Source organism: Mobula hypostoma, chromosome 1, assembly GCF_963921235.1.
Source record: "Mobula hypostoma chromosome 1, sMobHyp1.1, whole genome shotgun sequence".
Taxonomy (NCBI): domain Eukaryota; kingdom Metazoa; phylum Chordata; class Chondrichthyes; order Myliobatiformes; family Myliobatidae; genus Mobula; species Mobula hypostoma.
Genome location: NC_086097.1, coordinates 100,164,065 through 100,182,619, shown reverse-complemented (window position 1 = coordinate 100,182,619; position 18,555 = coordinate 100,164,065). Strand labels below are relative to the sequence as shown.

The following is an 18,555-nucleotide window of genomic DNA, read 5'->3' as shown; positions in this document are numbered from 1 at the left end:
ATTAGAGAGATACAGGCTGAGTCCTTGCCAACCATTAGCCCTGTATTCATTCCCCTACACACACACACACACATCAGTATCTTCCTATCTGCACAGCGGTCAGCTCCCCCACCAATTCACACCTATTTGGGATGTGGCAGAAAAGTGAGAGCCCAGAGGAAACCCATGCAGCCACAGGGAGAACGTGATACAGACAACATCAGAGATCGGGACTGAACCTGGGTCTCTGAAGTTGGGAGGCAGCTCCTCTCCCAGATGCTTTATAAAATAGATTCTTTTTAAAACTTACACATTTTTCAAACTATCCCAAAGAAAAATGGTTGCCTATTGTGTGGAAATAAATTATTTTTATTTACCAATACCGCGTGAAGTAGGTCCTTTCGGTCCTTCGAGCCATGCTGCCCCATCAACTCCTGACAAGTCTGATTTACCCTAAACTAATGAAGGGACAAGTTAATGAACAATGAGCAATTAACCTACCAGCATGGCTTTGGACTGTGGGAGAAAACCAAAGTACCCGGGGAAAATCCGCGCACTCCACGGGGAGACACAAAGACTCCTTACAGACAGCGCTGGGGCTGAACTCCTAACTCTGGAACCGCCCCCCCCCCCACCAAGCTGGAAGGGCATCGTGCTAACTGCTACACTGCCATGGCGCCATGAACACCATGAATATCATGAACGGAACGAATGGCTGCATTATGCATTCACATTCCAGCATAGAAACAACACCCCAACTTCCAGTGTAACAAAGAGCATTACCTGAGCCCCTGTGCCTCTTCTCCATCCAGATGTAGCAGTTGTTTTGAGCAACACCAGTCTGCGAGTCCAGGAACGGGAGACGAACACTGCGCTCTGCACACAATCGGGCATTGTAGTTACGGCAATGTTCAATGGCTTCCTTGTAGATCTGCTCCCCCAATCTGCAGAAACACGGTAGAATTTCATGCAGTGGAGAACTCTCTCACGCACGTGGAGTTTGACAGTCATACTGTATCAAACAAATCATTACACTATATATAGTCTTGTATGACATATAAAACGTACATTCTGTGTTGTCTGTCTCCATGTGTCCATGATGTTGCTACAAGCTCATTTTTCAGTGTACCTGTACTTCTCCATATTTGCGCGGAAGACAATCAACTCTGAGACAAGCTAACCAAAAGGAAGGCGGGAAATGAGTTGACTGTGGCAAGGGAAGAAGACACACCAAGGAAAGCATCCTATTGGATGCATCACATTTTGATACGGCAATTACTCTGTCTGAGATGTCAAGAAACCACAGAGCATTTCACATAACAGAAACCAGCCTCTCCTCCATAGACGCAAACAACAGGAATTCTGCAGATGCTGGAAATTCAAGCAACATACATCAAAGTTGCTGGTGAACGCAGCAGGCCAAGCAGCATCTATAGGAAGAGGCGCAGTCGACGTTTCAGGCAGAGACCCTTCGTCAGGACTAACTGAAGGAAGAGTGAGTAAGAGTGACTCACTCTTCCTTCAGTTAGTCCTGACGAAGGGTCTCGGCCTGAAACGTCGACTGCGCCTCTTCCTATAGATGCTGCTTGGCCTGCTGCGTTCACCAGCAACTTTGATGTATGTTGTCTCCTCCATAGACTCTGCCTGCGCTTCTCTCTGCCTCTGTAAGGCAGCCAAAATAATCAAAGCCCCCACTCACATCAGGGGTTCAGTGTTCTCCCCCCATCCACTGGACAGAAGATACAAAAGCCTGAAAGCACGTACCCGCTAGTAGAAAGACAACTTCCATCCTGCTATTACTAGACTACTGAACATTGGTCAAATGGACTACCTTACAGCACCCTACAGTGCACTTTCTCTGCATCTGTAACACTTCATCCTGTTATTGCTTCACCTTGTACTACCTCAGTGTGATAGAATGATCTGTATGGATAGCATCAAGACCATGTCTTTCACTCTACCAGTGACATGAATAATCCAATTTAACTTACCAGTTTACTGGCACGTGAGCACTAAGAGATCCTCAATATTGACAAACTGCTGTTTTCATGTAATTTACGATGGCTTTTCTCAATCAGTAATAGTTCAACTGTTGGGAAATTGCTGGGTCTCGAACCACATTCCAGGATAAATAATAACATCTGAATGAACACTCCAGTGTGTACAAGGGCAACGTATTATCAGTCCAACAGAACATCACAATGGTTACAGCCTTTGAAGCTATGCTCAAATTGTTGTGCAGTTTTATCCATCAAAAACAAAGTGTCAACTCTACAATAAAACAAATTGTTGTGCAGTTTCAGCGGTCTGAGACCACTACCTAAAAATCTGAGACAGAAAATTGCTCTCACAGAATTTTTGCTTCAATTTTTATTTTATTTTATTTTTAGCTTCCATGTCTTGATATGGCTTTGTGTCATGGGAAAAACAAATCACAAGATTCTGCACCATAATTCAGACAAAAATGTAGTTGTATAAAGAAAGAGGAGGAAACCCTCAAGTAATCTCCTGGCCTTTATTCTTCCTCATGCAAGGTCCACATTATTTCTTACAGCAGAGACCCCTACCATTAACCGAGAGGTCCGTGGACCCCAAGTTAGGAACCCCTGGTTTAGAGAGAAGAAACAAAATCAAGATTACATGGAGTCAGCAATCTTATAGCTGAATCTCAAGTTATCTCTATAAGAGAAAGAGGTTGTACTCACAGACTCCAGATTTCAAATTCAACAAGGGGCATCATTACAAAAGTTTTAAAATCAGGCACGATGTAATCATGGGAATTTCCACACATATAATCTGTACAATAGATGATTTGGAAGGATAGGCAGAAGGTGCAGAAATATCAAGATATAAAACCAGAAGAGAACACAAGACACCACAGATGCTGGAATCAAAAGCAAAAACTAATCTGCTGGAGGGACTCAATAGATTAGGCGGAATCCATGGAAGGAAGTGGACAGGGGGTGTATTCGATTAAGACCCTTCATCTGGGCTTGATGTCCTGCCAAAGAGTTTCGGCCCAAAACGTTGACCGTACTCTTTTCCTAGATGCTGTTTGGCCTGCTGAGTTCCTCCAGCATTTTATGTGTGTTGCTCAGATTTCCAGCATCAGCAGATTTTCTGTTGTCTGAAATATCAGCTGCCCACTTCCCTCCACAGATGCACTAAGTTCCACCAGCAGCTTGCTTTGTTTTTCTGTTCAGCATGTCAACCCAGTATGGGTGGATATAAAGAACAAGGGAGAATAATTACTCTGCACAGATGCTGCCTGACCTGCTGAATTCCTTCGGCATTTTGTGTGTTGAGAGAAATTATTGATGGGAGATTTCAAACATCAGCTGCACTCCAGGACAGAGAATAAACTTTGAAATAACAGAGTCTTGCAAGAAATGTATCATAATAATTGTACGTGACTGCAATTTCTCTGTGGTCGAGACAAATTTACACAGTAGGCATGAGGAAAAATTCCCTTGTATTCAGATCAGCCTCTTGGAACAATATATTGTAGAACCAACTGAGAAGGGTCTCAGCCCAAATCATCGACTGCCTATTAATTTCACAGATGCTGCCTGACCTGCTGCGTTCCTCCAGCATTTTGTGTGTGCAACTAAGAAACATGCCACATAAAAGCTGGGCAAGCTTAATGAAGCAGAGGAATTTAAAGATTTCTTAGTAAAAGTCTTATAGGTGACAGCGATCATAACATAATATAATTCAATTTTTTTAAATATGAAACTGAGCCCAAAGCCAATATCTTAAATAAAGGGAATTGCAAGAAGAGATGGCATGCTTGGCTAAGGTGGGTAAAAACAATAGAACGGAAAGGGAAGATCATGAATAAACAATGGCAGACATTAAGAAAATATATAATTTTCAACAAAATTATATTCCACTGGGAAATTAGTACTCCACAAGTAGAACAGACCATTTGTGACTAAGGGAATGGTAGATGGTACTAAAGTGATAGAATGTCAAGAAGATTTACCGGTGGGCCAGAGGAATTCTCAATGACAACAATGAATAACAAGAATAAAGTACAAGAGTAGACTTGTTATAAACAAAAACAAACCAAACATTTCTACATGAACAGAAATGAGGAAGAATGTCTCCAAGGATGAGACAGGGAGATGAGTAAAGAAAATTAGAAAATGGCAGAGACTTTCAACAAATGTTTTGCAACCGTCTTTATAGCTAAATATTGTAAAGGCAGTCCAATAATAATAAAAGAAATATGAGAGCAAAAAGGATGGAAGAAGTTAAAACTATAACTAGAAAGAACGTATTAGGTCGAGTCCTCTGAAAACAATGGCCTGTATCCTGGTGTCTTGAAGCTAGCCACAGAGATGATGCATGCTACTGTGTTTTGTAACTTCAAAACGTTAAATTAGTTCAAAGGAAGTGACGGGGATCCAGGAATGTGGGTCTAACTCGTGTCTACTTTAAGCGAGATGTGCACGTATCACGTGGTAGCATCATCAACCTTCGAAAATTTATCAGATTTGGAAGAGTCCTAATGGACTGAAAATCACTGGAATCTATTAGCGACATTCAAGAATTCATAATTCAGCAGAATCCACGATTTCATAAAAGGAAAATCATGGTTGACAAATTTACTGAAGTGCTTCCAGGATGTAGCTGGCAGAGGAACATGTATATGCAGTATATTTGAATTTCCAGAAGGCATTTTGTGAATTCTCAAGGCAGATTACTCGAAAAAGAGCTCAGAGTTGGGGAAATGGATTGAGGAATGGCTAAGCAGCTGAGAAAAAAAGGGATATGTGGATCATTTTCAGGCTGCAAGCTGCAATTGGTTGGAGCAACAGAAAGGATTTTGGAGGAACTCTGTGGAGGGAAATGGACAGCTGAGAACTCTTCATCTGGACTCCAACATCTTGTGTGTTGCTCCAGATTCCAGCATCTGCATTCACTTGGATGCCACTGTCTCAGCAGTTTGCAAGGTACATTAATAGCAACGCAAGGGTTACCAAGTTTGCTGATAATGCAAAGACCAACAGCAAGTTGGGAGGAGGATGGAAAGGGATTGATTGCGCAAAGAAGTAGAACTTGGGGAGATGTGAGATCATCCACTTTGCTAGAGAGAACAGGAAAATATTGTTTAAATGATCAAATAACGATACAGTAAGTAGGCAAGTGGTTGCTCTTCTGTATACGAAACACAAGGTCTGAATGCAGCACAACAAGCAGTTATGGTCATCAAGTCACAGAAGGATACAGTTTGCAAAGGATCCACTTGGCCAGTGAATCTGCACTGAAGATTACCCACCGACCCACTTACACTCATCCCATATCAGTCCTACTTATTGTTAAATTCTCATCAACTCCTCCTCCCTGACTCGATCACTTACCTACACTTGGAGCAACATACCGTAGCCAGTCAGTCGACTTACCAACCACATGTCTTTGGGGTGTGGCAGGGCAAGAAAGCTGGAGCACCTGGAGGAAACCAATGTGATCACAGAAACACACTTCCAGCGGCCTTACAGATCTTAAAATCTTTCGAACTGTTCTCCGTCGCATACACTTCAAAAAGGAATGGCACTCGCTCTGAGCAACTGCTTGAACAGGCTCCACGTTGAACTTTGCTCTGTATTGAATAGTCTTGTCTTTGTGCTCAGTCACAGCTTCTTCAGCTAGTAGCCCGTGCTGAACCTGTGCGTGTGTGCCACACAACTATAGGCCTAAAGAGTCCCCGGCTGAGCGATTATGAACCAAGACTAATGCATCAATATTTTCCCGTTGTTAAAACTTGCGAGATAAAATATTATACTCTTTCATTGGACCTGTTGAAAGTCCACACATCATTCAATCTCTGCAAAACTCCTCAACCTACACACATGAAACATCATTCTCTTTCAGTTTATGGTGCTACTGATTGAAGCTGCTGCCATTCCATGGGTCGCATGGGAGCCATTCTAAAGGAGCTATCTAGTTAAATAAACTCTCTTTCCCCACCCCAACCCCCCACCATCACCATAATTACTTTGTAAGTATTCACCAAATGAAAGTTAATATGGAATTTGCTTTATCAAAAGTCTTCCATGATATCAAGCCACAAATAGACAACAAATCCCAAAGATAAGGGACAGCGCTAACTTTTGCATGATGTCAGTCAAGCATTTCTGACAGACTGCATCAGGTTCAAGGGCAATACCTTGGAAACAAGGGGCATCCAATTATCACCTGGCTCTCTACAAAGCCATTAACACACACACACCACACACACACAAGCACAGAGGTGTTCATAAAAGATGCAACATCAATATTACAAAGCAAATTCAAAGTTCATGCAAAAAAGCTCTAAATCTGATATTTAAAAAGTACAGAAATGTGGGAAATAGTCAGGTCAGGCAGTATCCATGGCAGTCAGGGTTCCAAAGCAAACTGCTGAAGTCGCTGGGCAGCCGATTATGGTAATTGGCTTATTATTGTCAAGATAAGAAGAAAGAACTGCTTTGCATTCTGGCAAGACAAATCACTTTGAACATACGTACATCAAGGTAGCACAAAGGGAAAAGCAATTACAGAATGCAGAATACAGTGTTACAGTTACAGAGAAAGTGAAATGTAGGTAGACAAATAACGTGCAAGGGCCAGGAAGAGGTAAATTGGAAGATCATCAGTTTATCTTTGACCTACAGGACATTCATTCAAGAACCTTGTAACAGTGGGATGGGATAGAAACCAATTTGAGCAGGGTGGTACATGTTGTTAAACTTCTGCATTTTCTGTCTGATGTAAGAGGGGAGAAGGGAGAGTGTCTGGGTTGGGAAGGGCCTTTCATTATGTCAACTGCTTTCCCGAGGCAGAAGGAGGTGTAGACAGAGTTGATGGAGGAGAGGCAGGTTTTTGTGATGGGAAGTCCACAACTTTCTTACAATTTATTGCAGTCACGGTCAGGTTAGAACAAGCTTTTAGAGTCCACATGAAGTCATTTTTTAAAATCTGAACGTACAAATTTGAATTTATTGTTAACCAGCACACCTGCCAAAAGTCCCAAAATGTCAACTGTACTTTTTTCAAAAGATAATGCCTGGCCTGGTGAGTTCCTCCAGCATTTTGTGTGTGGCACTTGCCAGAATCTGGGCAACAGGAGAAGAGAGGGAAAGATCCAGCTCCTGATTCAACAGGAAGAGAGCACGAGTGTTGCTTCGCCCTCAGACAACAATAGTTTCCCTGACAAAGCAGCTGTGCCCAGATAGTGATTGATTCAGGGCTACAGTGTCATGTGACCTTTGTACCTCACATGTCATGGCCCACAGCTGTGCCTAACTATCACCCATGACACTCAAAGGATGTTGCCAAATCTATGACTAACACATTGTAGATCACTACTGATCAAAAATTTAATGAGACTATCTACATAATTACCCAGCTACAAGAAAGGCTATCTTGAGCAAATACCACCCAACTCATCGGACCTCGTCACCACCTTCAAAGCACGTATCTGAACTGTGCTTACTGTATACATCCTAGCCTTAACTGACTCACCAAAATATCTAACACCTCACATTTCATTAACCCAGCGTTGGACAACCTTCCCCACCAGCCAGAATACCACCAAGTTTTCCATTAATCGTTCCTCAACATTCCTATCCAAGTTATTTATTTGCATCACACTAAGTACAAGGATTCTGGCAGCAATCCCAGCAGAACACCACTGGTGACTGATCTGGAATCAGAAAGGCATTGCTCCATCAGTCTCTGCTTCCCATCGCTAAACCACAGTGGTTCACCTTGGATCTCATTATCCTTACCTTCTGGATCAGGCTACCATGCAGGACTTGTCAAATGCCTTTCTGAAGCCCACATTCATCAATCTTTTTAATTACCTCCTGGAACAATGGAATGAAGGATTTTCCCCACACAAAGCCAGGCTGCTCATCCCTACTCAAACCCTACCTTCCCAAATGAGCATAACTTTTATCCTAGAATTTTCTCCAGCTTTTCCCCTACTATTGATGTAAGAATCATTGATCTACCATTACCTGGGTTATTCCTGCTGCTTTTATTTTAAATAAAAGAACAATGTTAGAACACGGCTATTGAAGTTGGAAAATACTCCCTTGCTTCCTGCAATAACCTGGATAAATTTCATGACGCCCTCAGCATTTATCCATCTAACACCTGCACTTCCTTTATGCTGACATGCTCCAGACTGTCAGTCTGTCCCTCCCTGAACTTGCTATCCTCAATGCCCTTCACCCTGACAAGTCGTATTCATTTGGGATCATGTTCCAGTCCCCTTTGGTCTCACTCATTCCTGACAGTGCGATTAGTTCTGATATACGCAACCATACAGCATGAAAACAAGCCCATTGGCTGAACTTGACCACACTGACCAAGTCGTCTATCCAAACTATTCCATTTGCCTACATTTGGCCATGTCCCTCTGAAGCTGTTAAGCCTTTCCTATCCAAGTACCATGTGCCTTGAGATTCTCCTTAATCTTACTTACCAAGGATATTTCATGGACCTTCTTAATTGCTTCATTGTCTTCTACACCCTCATGGATGCCAATTGCCTATAGCTGTCATGTCCTTATTTACATCTGCTTATCAATACCTTTGTCACCCTATTCATACCATTCTTGCCTTTCACCCTTACCAGAACATGCTGGCCCTGAAGTATTACCAACTCTTTGACAATACTTCCATTTAACCTTTCATAAAACTATGTTGACTTGGTTTGATTATCTTCAGCTTTCCTAAATGATCAATTATATCCTCCCCAACAGATCTAGCAAACCTGCCTGCAAGGATATTGGAGCGACATACACAAAATGGAAAAGAGTACAGTCAAGGTTTTGACTGGAACCCTTCAGCAGGGTTGGAGAAAACAAAGGATGAGGAGTAAGGTCCTGCAGAAGGGTCTCGGCGTGAAACGTTGACTGTACTCTTTTTCATAGATACTGCCTGGCCTGTTGAGTTCCTCCAGCATTTTGTGTGTGTGCTTGGATTTCCAGCATCTACAGATTTTCTCTTGTTTGTGCAAGGATATTGGTCCCCCTTGGGTTCAGGGTAACCTGTTCTTTTTGTACAGGTCATATTCTCCTCAGAAGAGATTCCAATGATCCAGAAATCTGAAACCCTGCTCCTTGTACCAATTCCTCAGCCAGGTATTCATCTGCCAAATCATCTTATTCTTAACTTCAGTGGCGCATGGCACAAGAAGTAATCCTGAGATTACTCCCTTGAAGGTCCTGCTTTTCAGCTTTCTACTTAGCTCCCAAATCCTTTCTTAAGGACTTCCTCGCTCTTCCTGCCTATATCACTAGTGCCAGTTTGTACCAAGATTTCTGGCTGCTCACCCTCCCCCTACTGTATCCTCTATTATCTAAATATGGAGTAGAATTGGGTGCTAACAAGGTGGAGATTCATAACCTATACATAATGTATGACTATCGACAAAAACTGTCTTCATCCTTTATATCTGTTTTGAGCTGACATAGGATCAGTCACTGTACATTGATCCTGATTATATTTTTCACTTCAAATCCCAGATCAATCTCCCCCTGGGCAAGCTAAACATAGACAAGAAATCTGCAGATGCTGGAAATCCGAGCAAAACACACAAAATGTTGGAGGAACTCAGCAAGCCAGGCAGCATCCGTTGAAAAGAGCACAGTCGACATTTCGGGCCGAAACCCTTCATCAGGACAAAGTTAGACAAAGGTATACATTCACTCACACACCATATATTGGTCAATAAGTAAACAGGAAAGTAGCCTGGATTGTTGCTCCCCTGTCATAATCATGGGAATTCAAACTAAACAAAACCAGAACAAGAAAGGTGAAGCAGCAAGAGCTTCCAAAGCCACATGACCTTCCACGACCATATTTTACTCACTATCAGTAATCCTGACTGTTGGGTTTGAGTCCATCTTCAACAGCTATTACGCAACAACTTGGGTTCCCATTGATGAATGCAGTGAGATAATCGCATGTTTGATTGCTCCTTCTATGCACGAAGTGCAAATCCTGATACGCAACAGAACAATTTCTCCTGACGTCATGAGCCCTTCAGGCCTGTGTGGCTAATTGTAGAGCACTGGGTTCCGAGGCTTTTAGAGCACCTGTATTTCTTAATTTTTGTCTTAACTAGGGTTGTTAAATCCGTGTGCTTCCTATTTAACCTTGTCAAGTTTATTTTGACTGGCATGGGTTTTCTGCATGCCATAATTATTTAAAACAGACTCCTGATTAGCGCTTATTGTGGGGCCCTTGTTTTGAGAATGTTTCATCTTGAGGTGTCACTCGGGTAAGCCACCGATATTCTGTAGGAATTTCTCTGTTTAAACTCTTGTTTCCATCTCTACATGGCAGTCTGCCGTTCCTCTGGACCTGGGTTCAGTTGGTGCCAATGCCTTCCATGACACTTGAGAACCCTACCATCACAAAAGGTTCAATGCATGTGATATCGAAAGCATTAGGTACAGCAAAAGCAACATCCCCATAGTGGTTACAAAACTGAGATGAACTGGCATGACAGGAATATATAGAAGCCAAGAAGAATATATAGAAGAACTCAAGGAGGGAATTAGGAGAGCTGGGGGTTGGGGGGGGGGGGACAAGAAAAATCACTGGCAAGTAGGAATAATGCATAAAATGCATATCCTTCACCACTTAGTGTCTCCTCTCAGTTCCTTTTGTTCCAAAGAAAGTAACTCCAACCCATCCAATCTTTACTCAAAGTTAGTTTTCTACTCCTGGAAACAACGGTGTTAATATCCTCTGCATTCTCTTCCACGGAATCACACTTCTCTTGAAATATGTTCACCAGAACTGTACGCAATGCTCAAGTCTAACAGATGTTACATGTAATATTAGTATAAGATCCCTGTTCTTACTGTATACTCTTCCCCAGCCAGCTGAACGACATTCACTTATATTCGTTTTGCTTTATTATTGTCACAAGCAGAGAGTATAGTGAAAGCTTTTGTTTGCATTCTGTCCATACAGATCACTTCATACAGAAGAACATCAAGGTAGTAAAAAGAACAGAATGCAGAGTGTAGAGTTGCAGTTACAGAGAAAGTAATGTGCAGGTAGACAAATAAAGTGTGAGGACTGGGATATCAGAGATCAAAAGTTCATCTTTTAGCTGATGTGAGTCTGATAAGAGCAGGATAGAACACCTTGAGCCTGGTGGTGTGTGCCTTCAAGGCTTTGTATCTTCTGCCCAACAAGAGAGGGGAGAAGAGAGAGTGACCAGGATGGAAGAAGTTTGGTGATGTTGCCCGCTTTCCTGAGGCAGCGGGAAATGCAGAAGGGATTAATTGACGGGAGACGTATTGCTTGTACTGGGCTGTGTTCACAACTCTTCTTGAGCTGTCCTGTACAGTTAAAGACTTGCAAAAGTCGTAAGTTGCACCAAACCTCATCTCAATTATTATACATTCCTGTGCCTTGTTGCACATCCCCAAATTTATGGCTTCATACTTATTTAGGTAAAATTCTACTAACCGCTATTCTACCCAAATGACTCTGCCATCTGTCTTCTTGCAAACCAAAGCCTTCCTGCACACTATTGACTACATGGCCAGTGTTTGAGTCATATACTATCTTCTTTATCAAAAGCAATACATATAGACTGCAGAACTCAAGGAACCAAACACAAAACACTGTGGAAACAAAAAATACCCATCAAGCAATACCCGTTAATTTCATTGCCAATTTTGGATCTAATGGGTTTTTAATCAATCCTGCTAAGTCAAAAGACTTCCTAAAGTTCTTTTAGACTATATGAAATACACTGTCCTCCTTGGCTCTCCTTGCATCAAGGAATGCGATCATTAGTCAGACACAAATTTCCCTAAAAAAGAAATTATAGAGATCATGAATGAAACTTTCAGGGTGTCAAGGAAATTAGCTTTATTTCCCACTTGTATGTCGAACCATGGGTCAATGACAAACACAATCCAAAAATGTGTTGTGGACAGTCCACAATGGCTCCAACATAGGATGCCCACTACATACCAACTCTAACCCGTACATCTTTAATGCGGAAAGAAACCAGAGCACCCAAAGGAAACCCACATGGTCAAGGGAAGAGCATGCAAATTCTAAATAAACAGACAGCAGTGGGAACTGAACATTCATCTTCTAAATGCTGGCACTGTACAGTCATACACTAACTGCTATGCTACTGAGCCACCCAGGTTGTTGTTGGATCAGCTTAGCTGGAAACATGTTGTGTTAAAATCGGATCCCACAATGTTTCATTGCTAACTATCAGAAAGCTTTGCAATACATGAAGATGATTTCATTTAGGGTAATATTGCAGAATTTAATAAATTCCTAATTGAAGTAGAATTTTAAATTGCAAACACATGAAGAATTTGATTAGTTAAGATTAAAGTAATAATGCTATTAACTAAAAGCAACATGCCTATTTAGGGATTCTTATTTGCATTCTGAATAATGTTACTAAGCTTTTACAAAAGTATTATGTTAACTCTGAAGAGAGTGAATGTGAAGTTTGATTAGCCTGCTGAGCTGGATGTATACTCAGATTAGACACGTTCGTGGTTAGCTTTGGTGTGTTAGAAGTTAGTGGGGAATATTTTAAGGGAAATTTAAACTGAAATTAATGTTTGCTTATATGAGGCAAGGGAAAATTAAGCTAGTTACCTTGAGTGATGTTTCACATGCTATGCTTCTAGGATCGCTGGTTTCATAGTGTTTCTTATGTCCTCTAGCTTGGGAAGCTAAGAAAATAAAAATAGTTGTTAAATACTCCAGCTGCTGAAATACTGGACTTGCAGACAAGGAGGAAAAGGGATTTTACTTGGACAGATTGCTCACTGTGGGACACAGTATGCTTGTGAAAAATCTGAGACTATCGTAATTACTGGACAGAGTACTATATAAACTAAAGTTAACTATCAGGTTGTTTAACTGAAAGAAGTACTTATTAGGGGAACTATCAAGAAGGGAGAGGGCTGTTGAGGAAACGTTGAGCAAGGAGAGGTCTGTTGAGGAAATGTTGAGTAGGAGGGGCTGCAGAGGAAATGTTGAATAGGGAGAGGGCTGTGGAGGAAATGTTGAGCAGGGAGTGGACTGTTGAGGAAATGTTGAGTACAGGAGGGCTGCTGAGGAGATATTGAGTAGGGGAGGGCTGTTGAGGGAATGTTGAGTAGAGGAGGGCTGTTGAGGGGATGTTGAGTAGGGAGAGGGCTGTTCAGGAAATATTGAGTAGGGAGAGGGATGTTGAGGAAATGAGCAGGGAGTGGGCTGCTGAGGGAATGTTGAGTAGGGAGAGGGCTGTTGAGGGTATGTTGAGTAGGGAGAGAGCTGTTGAGGAAACGTTGAATAGGGAGAGGGCTGTCAAGAAAACGTTGAGTAGGGGAGGGCTGTTGAGGAAATATTGAGTAGGGAGAGGGCTGTTGAGGGAATGTTGAGTGGGGAGGGCTGTGAGGAAATATTGAGTAGGGAGAGAGCTGTTCAGGGAATGTTGAGTAGGAGAGGGCTGTTGAGGAAACGTTGAGTAGGGGAGAGCTGTTGAGGAAATATTGAGGTGGGAGAGGGCTGCCGAGGGAATATTCAGTCGGGAGAGGGTTGTTGAGGGATTGTTGAGTAGGTAGAAGGCTGTTGAAGAAATATTGAGTAGGAAGAGAGCTGTTGAGGAAACGTTGAGTAGGGAGAAGGCTGTCAAGGAAACGTTGAGTAGGGAAAGGCTGTTGAGGAAATATTGAGTCGGGAGAGGGCTGTTGAGGGAATGTTGAGTAGTGGGAGGACTGTGAGGAAATATTGAGTAGGGAGAGGGCTGTTGAGGGAATGTTGAGTAGTGGGAGGACTGTGAGGAAATATTGAGTAGGGAGAGGGCTGTTGAGGGTATGTTGAGTAGGGAGAGAGCTGTTGAGGAAACGTTGAATAGGGAGAGGGCTGTCAAGAAAACGTTGAGTAGGGGAGGGCTGTTGAGGAAATATTGAGTAGGGAGAGGGCTGTTGAGGGAATGTTGAGTGGGGAGGGCTGTGAGGAAATATTGAGTAGGGAGAGAGCTGTTCAGGGAATGTTGAGTAGGAGAGGGCTGTTGAGGAAACGTTGAGTAGGGGAGAGCTGTTGAGGAAATATTGAGGTGGGAGAGGGCTGCCGAGGGAATATTCAGTCGGGAGAGGGTTGTTGAGGGATTGTTGAGTAGGTAGAAGGCTGTTGAAGAAATATTGAGTAGGAAGAGAGCTGTTGAGGAAACGTTGAGTAGGGAGAAGGCTGTCAAGGAAACGTTGAGTAGGGAAAGGCTGTTGAGGAAATATTGAGTCGGGAGAGGGCTGTTGAGGGAATGTTGAGTAGTGGGAGGACTGTGAGGAAATATTGAGTAGGGAGAGGGCTGTTGAGGGAATGTTGAGTAGTGGGAGGACTGTGAGGAAATATTGAGTAGGGAGAGGGCTGTTGAGGAAACGTTGAGTAGGGGAGAGCCGTTGAGGAAATATTGAGTAGGGAGAGGGCTACCGAGGGAATATTCAGTCGGGAGAGGGTTGTTGAGGGAATGTTGAGTAGGGAGAAGGCTGTTGAGGAAATATTGAGTAGGGAGAGGGCAGTTGAGGGAATTTTGAGTAGGGGAGGGCTATTGAGGAAATATTGAGTAGGGAGAGGGCTGTTGAGGGAATGTTGAGTGGGGAGGGCTTTTGAGGAAATGTTGAGTAGGGAGAGGGCTATTGAGGGAATGCTGAGTAGGGGACAGCTGTTGAGGAAATGCTGAGTAGGGGAGGGCTGTTGAGGAAATATTGAGTAGGAGAGGGCTGTTGAGGAAATGTTGAGTAAGGGAGGGCTGCTGAGGGAATGTTGAGAAGGGAGAAGGCTGTTGAGGGAATGTTGAGTAGGGAGAGGGCTGTTGATGGAATGTTGAGTAGGGGAGGGCTGTTGATGGAATGTTGAGTAGGGGGAGGGCTGTTTTGAGGGAATGTTGAGTAGGGGGAGGTCTGTTGAGGAAACGTTGAGTGGGGAGGGGTGTTGAGGAAATGTTGAGTACGGAGAGGTCTGTTCAGGAAATGAACAAGGAGTGGGCTGTTCAGGGAATGTTGAGTAGGGGGAGGGCTGTTGAGGAAATATTGAATAGGGGAGGGCTGTTGAGGAAATATTGAGTAGGGAGAGGGCTGTTGAGGAAATGAGCAGGGATTGGGTTGTTGAGGTAATGTTGAGTAGGGAGAGGTCTGTTAAGGGAATTTTGAGTAGGGGAGGCAGAAATATTGAGTAGGGAGAGGGCTGTTAAGGCAACATTGAGTAGGGGGAGGGCTGCTGAGGGAATGTTGAGTAGGGAGAGGGCTGCTGAGGGAATGTTGAGTAGGGTGAGGGCTGTTGAGGAAATATTGAGTGGGGGAGGGCTGTTGAAGAAATATTGAATAGGGAGAGGGCTGTTGAGGAAATGAGCAAGGAGTGGGCTGTTGAGGGAATGTTGAGTGGGGAGAGGGCTGTCAAGGAAACATTGAGTAGGGAGATTGCTGTTGAGGGAATGTTGAGTAGAGAGACGGCTGTTCAGGAAATGTTGAGTAGGGAGAGGGCTGTTGAGGAAATGTTGAGTAGGGAGAGGGCTGTTGAGGGAATGTTGTGGAGGTAGAGGGCTGTTAAGGAAATATTGAGTAGGGAGAGGGCTGTTGAGGAAATGAGCAAGGAGTGGGCTGTTGAGGGAATGTTGAGTAGGGAGAGGGCTGTCGAGGAAACGTTGAGTAGGGAGATGGCTGTTGAGGGAATGTTGAGTAGGGAGAGGGCTGTTGAGGGTATGTTGAATAGGGGAGGGCTGTTGAGGGAATGTTGAGTAGGGAGAGGGCTGTTGAGGGAATGTTGTGGAGGTAGAGGGCTGTTAAGGAAATATTGAGTAGGGAGAGGGCTGTTGAGGAAATGAGCGGGGAGTGGGCTGTTGAGGGAATGTTGAGTAGGGAGAGGGCTGTTGAGAGAATGTTGAGTAAGGGGAGTGCTGTTGAGGAAACGTTGAGTAGGCAAGGGCTGTTGAGGAAATGTTGAGTAGGGGACGGCTGTTGAGGAAATATTGAGTAGCTAAAGGGGTGTTGAGGGAATATGGAGTAGGGAGTGGGCTGTTCAGGGAATATTGACTAGGGGCGGGCTGTTGAGAGAGTGTTGAGTAGGGGTAGGGCTATTGAGGAAATATTGAGTAGGGGAGGGCTGTTGAGGAAATATTGAGTAGGGAGAGGTCTGTTGAGGGAATTTTGAGTAGGGGAGGCTGAAATATTCAATAGAGAGAGGGCTGCTGATGGAATGTTGAGTAGGGAGAGGGCTGTTGAGGAAATATTGAGTAGGGGGAGGCCTGTTGAGGAAATATTGAGTAGGGAGAGGGTTGTTGAGGAAATGAGCAGGGAGTGGGCTGTTATGGGAATGTTGAGTAGGGAGAGGGCTGTTGAGGGAATATTGACTAGGGGAGGGCTGTTGAGGGAATGTTGAGTAAGGGGAGTGCTGTTGAGGAAACGTTGAGTAGGCGAGGGCTGTTGAGGAAATGTTGAGTAGGGGACGGCTGTTGAGGAAATATTGAGTAGAGAGAGGGCTGTTAAGGATACATTGAGTAGGGGGAGGGCTGCTGAGGGAATGTTGAGTAAGGGGAGGGCTGTTGAAGAAACGTTGAGTAGCGGGAGGGCTATTAAGGAAACAATTAGGGAGAGAGCTGTTGAGGAAATGTTGAGTAGGGAGAGGGCTGTGTGAGTGAATATTGAGTAGGGGGAGAGCTATTCAAGAAATGTTGTGTAGGGGAGGGCTGTTCAGGAAATATTGAGTAGGGGAGGGCTGTTGAGGGAATGTTGAGTAGGGGAGGGCTGTTGAGGGAATGTTGAGTAGGGAGAGGGCTGTTGAGGGAATATTGAGTAGGGAGGGCTGTTGAGGGAATGTTGAGTAGGGGAGGGCTGTTGAGAAAATATTGAGTAGGGGAGGGCTGGTGAGGAAAAATTGAGTAGGGACAGGTCTGTTGAGGGAATTTTGAGTAGGAGAGGCTGAAATATTCAGCAGGGAGAGGGCTGCTGAGGGAATGTTGAGTAGGAAGAGCGCTGTTAAGGAAACATTGAGTAGGGGAGGGCTGTTGAGGGAATGTTGAGTACGGATAATGCTGTTGAGGGAATGTTGAGAAGGGAGAGGGCTGTTGAGGAAATGAGCAAGGACAGGTCTGTTGAGGGAATGTTGAGTAGAGAGTGGCCTGTCGAAGAAACGTTGAGTAGGGAGAGGGCTGTTCAGGGAATGATTAGTAGGGAGAGGGCTGTTGAGAGAAAGTTGAGGAGGGACAGCGCTGTTGAGGAAATACTGAGTAGGGGAGGGCTGTTAAGGAAATATTGATTAGGGAGAGGGCTGTTAAGGAAATGAGTGGGGAGAGGGCTGTTGAGGGAATGTTGAGTAGGGGAGGGCTGTTGAGGAAACGTGGAGTAGGTGAGGGCTGTTGAGGAAATGTGTAGGGGAGGGCTGTTCAGGAAATATTGAGTAGGGGAGGGCAGTTGAGGAAATGTTGAGTGGGGAGGGCTGTTGAGGGAATGTTGAGTAGGGAGAGGGCTGTTGAGGGAATATTCAGTAGGGGAGGGCTGTTCAGAAAATACTGAGTGGGGAGGGCTGGTGAGGAAATGAGCGGGGAGTGGGCTGTTGAGGGAATGTTGAGTAGGGAGAGGGCTGTTGAGAGAATGTTGAGTAAGGGGAGTGCTGTTGAGGAAACGTTGAGTAGGCGAGGGCTGTTGAGGAAATGTTGAGTAGGGGACGGCTGTTGAGGAAATATTTAGTAGCTAAAGGGGTGTTGAGGGAATATGGAGTAGGGAGTGGGCTGTTCAGGGAATATTGACTAGGGGCGGGCTGTTGAGAGAATGTTGAGTAGGGGTAGGGCTATTGAGGAAATATTGAGTAGGGGAGGGCTGTTGAGGAAATATTAGGTAGGGAGAGGTCTGTTGAGGGAATTTTGAGTAGGAGAGGCTGAAATATTCAGCAGGGAGAGGGCTGCTGAGGGAATGTTGAGTAGGAAGAGGGCTGTTAAGGAAACATTGACTAGGGGGAGGGCTGTTGAGGAAATGTTGAGTAGAGAGAGGGCTGTCGAAGAAACGTTGAGTAGGGAGAGGGCTCTTGAGGGAATGTTGAGTAGGGAGAGGGCTGTTGATGGAATGTTGAGGAGGGGAGGTCTGTTGAGGAAATGTTGAGTTGGGAGAGGGCTGTTGAGGGAATGTTGAGTAGGGAGAAGGCTGTTAAGGAAATGAGTGGGGAGAGGGCTGTTGAGGGAATGTTGAGTAGGGGAGGGCTGTTGAGGAAACGTGGAGTAGGTGAGGGCTGTTGAGTTAATGTTGAGTAGGGGAGGTCTGTTGAGGAAATGTTGAGTAGGGAGAGGTCTGTTGAGGGAATGTTGAGTAGGGAAAAGGCTGTCGAGGAAACGTTGATTATACAGAGGGTTGTTGAGGGAATGTTGAGTAAGGGGAGGGCTGTTGAGGAAACATTGAGTAGGGAGAGGGCTGTTGAGGGAATGTTGAGTAGGGGGAGGTCTGTTGAGGAAATGTTGAGTAGGGAGAGGGCTGTTGAGTGAATATTGAGCGGGGAGAGGTCTGTTGAGGAAATGTTGAGTTGGGAGAGGGCTGTTGAGGGAATGTTGAGTAGG

At 44.2% G+C, this 18,555-nt stretch overlaps 1 protein-coding gene across 7 annotated transcripts in view; it reads right to left on the bottom strand.

Moving 5' to 3' along the window:
- dpf3 (double PHD fingers 3) overlaps nt 1-18,555 on the bottom strand; it is a 198,121-nt gene that overhangs the window by 99,781 nt on the left and 79,785 nt on the right. For all 7 annotated transcript variants that reach the window (XR_010018668.1, XR_010018670.1, XR_010018672.1 and 4 more), the window contains exon 2: nt 763-923. Coding sequence is in view for 3 of the 7 variants with exons in the window: in XM_063053721.1 (XP_062909791.1) it covers nt 763-923 (161 nt within the window). In the remaining 4 variants the exon portion in view is untranslated. The remainder of the gene's footprint in view (nt 1-762; nt 924-18,555) is intronic.